Below are 11,196 nucleotides of genomic sequence, written 5' to 3'. Positions count from 1 at the left end.
AGGAAGGAAGGAAGGAAGGAAGGAAGAAAGAAAGAAAGAAAGAAAGAAAGAAAGAAAGAAAGAAAGAAAGAAAGAAAGAAAGAAAGAAAGAAAGAAAAGGATGCATCTTGGACATTAATGCTGATCAATTCTCCATCTACACTGTTGTTTGATAGACTTTTGGCAGATGGTCATTCTTTCCTTTTTGTAACACATTTCTCACTTGCCTTACAAATGACATTAATATGTGTTCCCTATATTTCTTGCTTCTCTTTGTATTCTGCTTTGCTGCTTCCGCCTCATCTCTCCAACTTCCCACAGCTTTTCTTTGTCTTTGTGGCACCCCAACTTAGAGCATTTCTCCCTGGAAGGTAAAGCCCCTGGACATTCCCCAAGCTTGTTTTCCCTGATCTCTAAAAATACAGCCAGAAAGAAGATCTTTGTTCTCTATAGCCAGAAAAAAGCCTTTTTGTTTCTATACTTTACAACCAGAGATGCCTGCCTTCCTGTGCTGAGGACACGGAGATAAAAATTCAGAAAGAACTCACTCCCCACTCTTGCCTTGTAAATTCCACCAAGGACACCCACCCGGAAGAGAAGAACTCTCCTCCCAACTCCTCCCAGCTCTTTCCAGCTCCTCCCAACTCCTCCCAACTCTTCCCAACTCCTCCCAACTCTTCCCAGCTCCTCCCAACTCTTCCCAACTCCTCCCAACTCTCCTCCCAACTCCTCCCAATTCCTCAGCTAGCTGTTAAAAGCCCCCTACTGTCACCGCTTGGGGTCAAACTCCCTTGCCCTGTATGGCGGAGGGACTTCATCCTCAGCTAGCTGATAATAAAACCTCTTGCAGTTTGCATCAGGTGTGGTTTTCTCTCGGGTCACTGGGGTGCTGAGCAGCACATCCCGGGACTTGAGTGGAGGCCCAGCTTTGGGGGTCTTACACCTTCAGCTACTCCTCAGGTGGCCCCATCTAGTCTCATCACTTTAATACATTCCACATATGTTGTATGTGAGTAACTTAATATTCCTTCTCCATCATCAGACTTATATCTCCAGCTACTTACTTGACATCATACTTAGGCCAACAGGTACCTCTAACTTTGGTTGAAGCTCTCAAACCCTCAATTCTTCCTAACCCTGGCATTTCAGACTCTCCTTGGTTGTCAGTTCATGGTGACATTATCCTGTCATTTGGAAAAGCCATCTTGTCCCCCACCCCCATCCCCACCCCCGACTCTCACAGCTTAACATTTAGCTTAGTAGCATGATGGATGGTTCTCTCTGTCTACTGTTTCCAAGCAGCTTAACTAGCCTGCCCCCGCCACCCCCCCCCAACTGCTGCAGGGCTTCATCTACACACTTTCCCTGTCTAGTTCACTTTCAGCGGAGAATCAGAAGGGTGCTTTTATACCTGAAGACTCTGATCCCTCCATCCTAACCCCCCTTTTGTATCTCCCATCACCCACAGAAGGAGGGTGGCAGGAGGCATCTCACAGTTCTCTGCACATCCAACTGTACTGCTTCCATTCACCCTGAGCTCTGTTCCACATTCCAGCTGTGGCTGGCACTCACCCTTAACAATTTGGTGCAGCCTGACTTTGGTGGAGGGGCTTTTCTGAAAACCTAGTTTACTGTGCACCTGCCCCCCAGCCCCTGCTCTTTTGCATATCCTCCTCAACTGCTTGTCTTATTTTAGTGTTCAGTGTATCTCCATGCAACTATATTGATTTGTACATCTATTTTCTGGTTCTCCCATCCCAGGTACCCTGATGACAGACATGACAGTTTCTTCCAGTGCCCTCCTCATCCCTTTAGGAACATTTAGGCTATGAGTATTGAGAGTTTTGTTACCAAGAAAACAGATGATTCAGCTCCATGCACAAACCCATTTCATATCCTATTCGCTACATACGTATCATTTTATTCTACACAAGGAAGCTTTCCTTTTAGCTTTCAAAGGCATCTGCAAACTGTTCATAAACAGAAAGGAGAATTGGGGTGGGATATACACAAAGTCTCCGGGTACAGAACCTCCTCCAGAAGTGGTCAAACTCAGAAATTTCCCATTCATACATTTCATGCCGAAGTAACCTGTCCATTTGCCTCCCAATATCCAATAGAGAAATAGAAAACAGTGAACCCAACTTTGGGGTGCTTCTATATTCAAGGGTGATAGTGACACTTTAGAATTAGTAAGCTCAAAAATGTGGGTATTATATTATTTTACTTTGCATGCATATGTATATAGTTGTAGGACACAAATTAAAAACAAACTCAATGTGAGTCTGTCAAAACACTACTTCATTCATTCAGTTCATGTTTATAAGTTTTATGGTATGATATATCTTAGAAACAAGAAATTTTAAGACTTTTATTTTTGTCCCAAAGGATTTCTTTTTTTTTTTTTTAATTTAAGATAGTTTTAGCTATTGTGTGCACACTTGTGTGTGTGTGTGTGTGTGTGTGTGTGTGTGTGTGTGTGTGTGTGTGTATTTCCATATGAAGCTGAAAAGTGTCCTTTCAAGATCTGTAACGAATTGAATTGGACTTTCTATGGAGATCATACTGAATCTATTGATTGTTTTTGATAATATGGGTCTATTTACTATATCAACCCCACCAGTCCATGAGCATGGGAGACCTTTCTATGTTCTGGTATCTTCCTTAAGTTTTTTCTTCAATGTCTTCAAGTTTTTATCATGCAAGTCTTTCACTTGATTGATTAGAGCTACCCCCATGTTATGTTATACTAGTTAGTTGTATTGTGAAAGGTGGTGTTTCCATGATTTCTCCTTCAGTGCAATTGCATATAGAAAAGCAACTTATATTTGTGATTTAATTTGGTATCCAGCTTTGCTGAAAGTATGTATCAGATGCTGGTAGTTATAGCCCAAGTGGTGTCTCAGGGACCTGGTACACTGTAAACAGGCACATTCCTCCCTATGTAATACATATAGTAACCAGTCTCATGGAATGAAATAGAATAGTCATCAGTGACCTTTTCACTTTAAGTCAGACTTTCCCCCATGAAACAGTTCAGATATTCAGCTTGTACACACATTCTAAGGAACGTCATTTACAAACCTTTATGGATTCTACAATTGTAAATTAGAGGTTTTTCACTCGATTGTAATTATCAGTGATTAATCAGCTTTGAAAAGATAGAAGTTTAAATATTCTTCACCTCCTCCACACGTGGCATTGCAATCGCCCCAGCCTGCGTGTGTCCACATGAAGAGGGGTCCCGGCTCCTTAGAGCTCTGATTGTCTGGAAGTGGGTCTGACGGAACAGTATATTCATAGTGAAGACCGTAATTCTGATCTTGAAATAGGAGTACCTGTGGCAGACAGAGTGATTAGAGGAGATGATTTAAATATAATACAATCAATGAGAAAAATCTGCAAAGATATTGATACTTAAAATACTAATTGCACAATGAATGTATACCTTTGATTTGCAGCAATCGAGTAATATCACTTTTAAATGTTTAAAATGTTATAGTTTTTCAAAGATGGTAGGATCACCTGTGAGCCACCATGACAAGAACTCACTTAAACAAATCCAGTAATACCTGATCAATTTCTTTACATTTGGTTGACCATTCCCAAAGCATGATGTGAGTGTGTGTGTGTGTGTGTGTGTGTGTGTGTGTGTGTGTGTGTGTATATATATATATATATATATATATATATATATATATGTATGTATTTGATGCATATACACAGTATGTTTGGGGGTGCAAGAATGTGCGTTGCATCCAATGTCAAGATACAAAATCAACCTTGGATTTTCCACTTTTATAAAAAAACAATGATGGAAGAAAGTCAATCAATATGGTACATGCTATGCTTATCTAGTTTTATGCCAGCTTGACATAGATTGACATTTAAGAAGAGGGACCCTCAACTGAGGAAGTATTTGCACAAACACGGTCTGCAGGCAAGGCTGTAGAGCATTTTCTTGATCAATGGTGGATGTGGGAGGGCCCAGCCTACTGTGCATGGCAGCACCCCTGGCAGGCCAGGAGGAACAAACCACTGAGCAGCACTGCCTCTGCTTCAGTTCCCACTTCCAAATGCTTGCCTTCAGTTCATGTAAACGGAATTAAAACTGAATCAAACATTTCCTCTAAATTTTTCCTTACATGATAATGTTTTATGACATCAGTGGAAACCTTAGCTAAGACCCAGGGTAAGGTTGCAGACTAGAGATCACTATTCGTCATGGTAGTGAACTTCTGAATCCCTAGAAGGGTGATACATTGTTCTCTGGTGGTTTATATTATCTTAGGATTTTGGCAATGCGTATGTTTAAATTGATTTTAAATAAACATTAGATTAGTAATAGCACTGTTATACACAAAGTTTTGTAAACAATAATGGCTCAGTGTGCATGAGTTTGAGTCTATATTGTGCTGAGCCACAGTTAGAGGTTATACCACTTTGCCTTTCAATGGTATCCAAAGTCAAGGTCAGAAAGGGATCACCATGGATATTATAAAGAAATTTTACACACACACTCACACACATGTATACGTATACATTTATATGTGTGTGTGTGTGCATATATTTTAAACAAAGGAGAATAAATGAGCATGTATGTTTATCAGAACTTTGTTTTCATAAAATACTTTAAATTTAACCATATGGAATATATCATGTCTATAGATCCAACAATCTGTGTAAACAGTTAGTGCATAAAACATTTCTCTACATTTTTAACTTACGCCATGGGGAAGCATTTTGGTTTGTCTACATTGGCCTTTGTCTACATTGGCTGTAATTATAGGTGATTCTGGGTTAACACAACTTGCAAAAGCATTTCAATGAGCTTAAGCTTAATTATGAACAAATCAAGGAGTACTACAATATATTTGATTGGAGTGTGGATTATGAAGCTGGTGAATCAACTTTATGAACATTATCTGAATAAAATAATTAATTTTTAAGTCACAAATGTGAAGCCTCCTAGGTATCAAACCAGAGTACATCACGATATTAATTTTGCTTAAATATTTGATGAAATGTTGCTGATTATAAGTTACAGCCAACCTAATTAATAAAGAGTGAAAGCTTACATTTTTCTTGTTATTACACTACTATCATGTAATTTTAAATTTGGTGAAATGAACATATTAATACACATACTTGCTACCCTACTTAATTATATGAAAACAATCCTTTTTTTTCTTTATAAGCTACCTTTCCATTGGTAGAAGTTCAAACTGCATTGAACATCTAACGCCGTTTGAAACTGAGTGATTGGCCACAAACCTATGAGCTCTTTCACAAACCATCTGACTTTGGCAGAACTCTTTGCAAAAGGAAAGTGTGAGCCTGTTACAGTCAAAAGCTCATACTGAGGCATGGCAGCAGCACACACTGCCTTTCAAGTCAGTACCAGCTTTCAATCTGCAATAGTCATTAAAGAGAAATATCTCAGAGGCACAGTTTCCTTCGGATTACCAAATAAATCCAGGTCACACACATAGCTCCTTTTAGATCCAGTTCACTGAGTCAATTACGATGCCTGATTCCAGGAAAAGTTTTGGCAGTTACCAGTCAGATTAAGGGTTCTGCCACAAGAAAAGTCTCTTATTCTGAGATCTGATGTACACTGTTTACAGATATTAAGCAAAGGCTTGGGACTAGTCTCAGTCTTGTATTTTTCTTATGTAGATTAAAACCATATATGGTATTAGAATGCAGTCAAATGTGGTAGTGTTTTCAGATATCAAATCATTAGGAATGTTGATAAAATAATTGATATTATTTTACATGGTTCCATCAAAGATGATGCTAAGGGTAGTTTACGCATTATATAGATTTCTTTTTGTTCATTTATCTAAACAGTACAGGGCAGAGCAGAGCTCTTACTGAAATTATCAAATAGGATACTGTGCAAAGGAACTGTGAGGAGATGCATAAAGTGATTATTCAAAAACATAATATTTATGAACCATGACTTAAGCAGAATAGACAGGTACTACTTATACTGGACAGGCAGTATATACTCTGCTCACTTTGCCTTTTCATTCCAGTTAAAGCAAATAGACTGTAGTTAAATAAGGTCTGAATATTCAAATCGTGGTTACTGGATCAGCAGTAGTAATATCAGGTGGGAGCTGCAGGAATATGGATCACACTTTCTGACTCAAAACAATGGAATCAGAAGGCATATTTAAGAGGGGTCCAAATAATAGGTCCATCAATATAAGATCAGCAGTGAGCTATAGTGCGATTTGAATCTCTAGTTCCTAGAAGAAGCAACAGAGATGTCTATAGCTGAAGACCAGTTCAACTTCAGTCAAGATGTTAAATCATGTGGCACATTCCACTACAAACAAGTGAATTCATTATATTAGAATGGTTGTATGTGCATGGGTATACAGAGAGGTATGTTTAGCTATTTAAATTTTAGATTTCTTTTTGTTACTAGAACAAAAATTCACTGTATCTGTACATTCACTCTTTGGGGTAATTTGCTATCAGCTCTGAGTACCTTCATCAAGGGCCCATGAACAAACCCTGTGGCACAGACATAATCCCACTGTTTTAGTCCTTTCCCTTTCAATTCTCTTTTGATGTGCATTTAGTCTTTTGCTACATGATGAAGAACATTACAGTTCCAAACAGCACAGTGTCCATGGTCACTTGCAGTAATCCATTAACACAGTGAGAGACATGGTGGGGAGACTGAGAGCTCTCTTAAGTTGTGTTTAGCAAACTCTCTCTTCTCAAAACAATACTCTATCAAAGGCATCTTCTACAGACACAGATGAGTCCCATTAAATGGAAGATGATTGCTGTAAGTTCCATGCTATTGCCTATCTTGATGAATAACCATTCTGGTTTACAAGGAGAAAAAGGGGTTCCTTATTCTCTGGTGATCTATTTCTACTATGAGTTTGCTAATACCTTAGAATGTTTGGTCCGCTTTTAATAATTACATTTTTTAGTTATCACAGCTTAAAATATTTCAAAGTTCCTTCAAACATCTCATCTCTTAAAACAATTTTAAATGCTGTTCTGATAATTCTGATATTTAAAAAACAGATGAGGAAAAGGAGAAAGGGAAAGAGAGAGTAAGGGAAGGAGGGAGAGGGAGAGGAAGAGGGAGAGGGAGAGAGAATTTTCCTTGCCATGAGAAGCTGGTGTTACAACACTGTCCCATTTCTGTCTCTTACCAGGAGATGCAAAGGTGTGGTTGTGGGACCTTTGGCAGAGATCTTCTCCCACAGGCCTCGTCTTATGTAATGGACTGTAGTTCCAGCCAGACTGAATGCTCCAGAATGTTCTATCTTCCAGTCACTGTTTATAGACTGCTTACTGGCATCTCGAAGAGCTATAAAAAGATGAAACACACGATCAGTGTGGACAGAACCGCCGATGAGTAACATCTTGACATTATTTTCTTAAAAGCGTTTCAATGTGTCTTCAAACTCTGATGCAAGTCTTAAGCCACTGGCCTCGCTGCTACTGGAATCAAGAGAATTTTCAGTGTCTGTTAGATGCTTATATATCCTTTAACATCAATCACCTGCTAAGGTTTTGCTGTTTCATCAACGTTCTTCTGGTGCTTGTATTCCCTCCCGTCAATACAAGCGATAAGCTTATGAAAGTAGTAAAATTTACTGCATCAATCTTTTCTAGAAAAATATCCTTATCATATACTAAAATAATGTCTAAAGGGAAGTTAAAGAAGCATATGTAGCTTTATTTTTATGAGATCAATGTTTAATTACTATTAATTTTTACTGAAAGAGAAATACATGGATCAAAGCATTTCAAAATATTGCCAATGTCTGTTAGCACCAACAAATGGACATGCCTTAGATGATGTTAAAGCTTGAAGAGATAGCAAACCACTGATGGGCTGGTTTATGAGGCTTAGCATCTGCTTATATCTTATATTTGCAAATAAAATATTTGAGAAATATTTTGATCAGTATTTTCCAATTTCCAAGCTTGTATTTCAACTGAAAATCTCTAATAAAGATGCCTTAAAACTTCCTTTGGGGTTTGTGGAATATGATTTGGCTTTCATCATTTCCTAGAAAATGACATACACACGTACATACAAATCCACACAACTTATTGCCTTATGAGTCACTTCATTCAGAAACAGGAGTCTGTTCATATCATGTTTCTTGGGTATTTTTTGGGGGGGGGCTTGTTTTGTTGTTTGTTTTAATTCATTAACTTAAAAATATTTTTGACAGTCTTGGGACTGCTCTGTTTCTCAGAGGATAATGTGTGGAGAAACAGTTTTTAAACTCTCGATGAGGGTGGAGAACACACGTGGTATAATCTCTCTGATGCCTGGCTGTCTTCCCGAAGCCATTTACCAGAGTCCTCCCTGGGAGGTTGACCTTATACGGGGCACAGCCTGGGAAGGCTTCACAGAGGCAAGGGAGGCACAGAGAAAGGAGGTCATGCTGGCTGTGATAGTGAGCATCTGTTTTATGGATATGAATAAGAAAAGAACCCAAAGCGTTCACAGGGGACCTTTGACCTTATAGCTGAATAGTCAGCTTCAAACAAGTAGGGTGTGACTCCCTAAAGCTGAGAAATGCACAACTGCCAAGAACCTAAGCACTTTAAACTAATTTTTTTTTTGAGGTCAAGAAGGTATGGAGAAAAATACAAATTCCGGGTAATTCCAAGGTGTGTAACTTTTGAAATTAGAGACACTAACAAATATTAAAAAATAATATCAGACCTCTTATTAAAACAGCCAATTCTAGTAAAACTCTTAAACAGTCTCAACACATAGCTGATCCAGTAGTAAATTAATTTTCCAGCAAAATGTTTATACTCAATAGTAAGGAAAATATAACATGACCACTCATCTATACTATGTTAATCATGTTCACCATCCAATTAAAAAACTGCTGGAGATGTGGCCAGTGCACAATTGACCTGCGATAATTAAGTAGGGGTACTCAGGAATAAGATGACATTCAAGAATCCTAGAGATAGTGGAACAAGTGACTTAAGCCTTTAAATAGGCATACTCATTCTAAGAAGGTTTGTAATGTGGAGAACAATGAGAACTGGAAAATAATTAAATCAAATGGATTAAAACAGAAAAAAAAAATCACATACCAAGTACTGGATTTAATGAATGGGCCTAAAACATATTAGACAAAGACACTTCCATAGAAAAGAACTAATTTCAGAGAAGTGAGCCCCATGAATGGAAACAGACCAAGGTAGACATGCAGGAACCACCTTATGGATCACACTGATATGACCGGAATTCCAGAATATGGTACAAGGACATACAAAGTATTTGATTGCACAGTGTTTAAAAGTATTTTACATTTTCTTTAAAACAAATCTCCAAATACATGGGTCTTAAAAGGTACAAGGAACGCATGAAGAAAATAATGCACGCACACACACACATACACACACACACACACACACACACAGAGAGAGAGAGAGAGAGAGAGAGAGAGAGAGAGAGAGAGAGAGAGAGAGAGAATTAACATGGGTGACTGGAAGAACATAGTTTAGAGTGGCCAGAAAGGGGAAAAAAATCTGCTACTAATGGGAATTTTAAAAAAAATACATAAAATACAGTTCTCATGCCTCAACAATGAAGGCCCTTTTGCAGCACATGGAGAACATTATAGAAATCCCAAATCACGAAAATACAGAGAACAGCCTTACAGGAACTGATACATTTATGGCATAACATGTATAAAGTCCAGGAAGCCTCATGGAAGAAGGGCAGGGGAGATTGCAAGAACCAGAGGAAAAGGGTATCTGTTTCCTGAGCGACCATGTTTTCTATATATGACAGGAAGCTGTAGTCATGAACTCTCAACGATATGGATGTCTAAATAACACTGTCACAATGACAACACCAATTGGAAGTTTCCAAGATTCCATCTCTAGATGAAGATCTACAGGCGAACAATGGCTGCTGAGAGTGGAAGAATCAGTTTTCCCCAGTGATGTGACCCCATAGGCTATCTAACCCTAAATATAAGACTCAGCAGGCTGAACACACACATACACACATATGTAGCAATAATTAAAGAAGAAGAGGTACTGAATTTGAGAGGGTTCAGGGATATGAAAGAAGTTTCAGGGAAGAGATGGGGTAAAAATACAATATCCATATATGAAAATTTTAAATCATTAAATTAAAAATGGAGCAATTTATTAAATGTCCATGTATCATTAGAAATAATGCAAGTCAAAGGAATCCAGTCAACCCCCTAGGGCTAGAGAATTTAGGGATACTGGAGGAGAACACACAAGTAGCACTTTACTAAACAAGCACAATGCCTAACTACATTCTACATATGTGTCCCTGTACATGAGGATAATTACAGCTCTCGCCCCTCATCAAAGCAACTTCTCTTTGCAGTAGATGGAGATCATTACAGGAAACCACAATCCATTAAAATCCAGAGCTGGGAAGCCCAGTCCCCATTGATAGGTATACAACACGAACCCTCCGCCCAAGGATCAGGGATCATGGGGGAAGAGGGTTCAGAAAGGTTATAAGAGCAAGAGGAAAGGCATATTTTCAGTGAGATTGAGTATCTAAGGAATGTCAAAAGCTATATCCATAAAGTTGCACCAACACAACTGTCTGAACATGAACTGGGCAAGGATGATACAGTAGACAACCCAGAGTATATGGGAGTAGCCCATGAGGGATTACTATATAAAATATATATAATCCTATATAAAAAACTAGAGGCAACTAAGAAATTGCTCACAATGGGAGAGATAGTCTTGTCTAGGGATGAGCATACCAACTGCTTGTCCAATACCAAGTGGTCAACCACTAAAAACCTACATACAAGTAACATTATATAAACTGAGGTTATGTTTATGAATATATATGTATATGTAGATTATACACATATACATAATATACATATGCATATAGAAATATACATACACATATATATTCATATAATAACAACTAATGAAAAAAGAAGTCAAAAAAAAAAAAGAAAAAAGAAGTCATGAGTTTGAAAGAAAATGAGTGGTTTATGAAGGAGGAAAAGGATGGAGAGTACATAAAATAATTATAGTATAATCACACACAAAAATTTGAAAAATGTTAGACAGATGAAAAACATACATGCATTCAATGATTAAAAAATTAACACAAAGAAAAACTACAACTCTATACCTAGTAAAAATATTTTTAGACACAAAGTTAAAACAAGTAAAATTTCAGACAAA

The 11,196-nt window shown here is 38.0% G+C and overlaps 1 protein-coding gene across 1 annotated transcript in view; it reads right to left on the bottom strand.

The window, feature by feature from the left end:
* Adamts19 (ADAM metallopeptidase with thrombospondin type 1 motif 19) overlaps window positions 1-11,196 on the bottom strand; it is a 195,127-nt gene that overhangs the window by 39,244 nt on the left and 144,687 nt on the right. The window contains exons 17-18 of the mRNA XM_021150815.1: window positions 7,167-7,324; window positions 3,164-3,317 (exon numbers count right to left, since the gene is read on the bottom strand). Of these exons, the coding sequence (XP_021006474.1) occupies window positions 3,164-3,317; window positions 7,167-7,324 (312 nt within the window). The remainder of the gene's footprint in view (window positions 1-3,163; window positions 3,318-7,166; window positions 7,325-11,196) is intronic.

The sequence above is a fragment of the Mus caroli genome, chromosome 18 (genome assembly GCF_900094665.2).
Source record: "Mus caroli chromosome 18, CAROLI_EIJ_v1.1, whole genome shotgun sequence".
Classification (NCBI taxonomy): Eukaryota; Metazoa; Chordata; class Mammalia; order Rodentia; family Muridae; genus Mus; species Mus caroli.
This window is presented reverse-complemented; position numbering and strand designations above follow the sequence as displayed.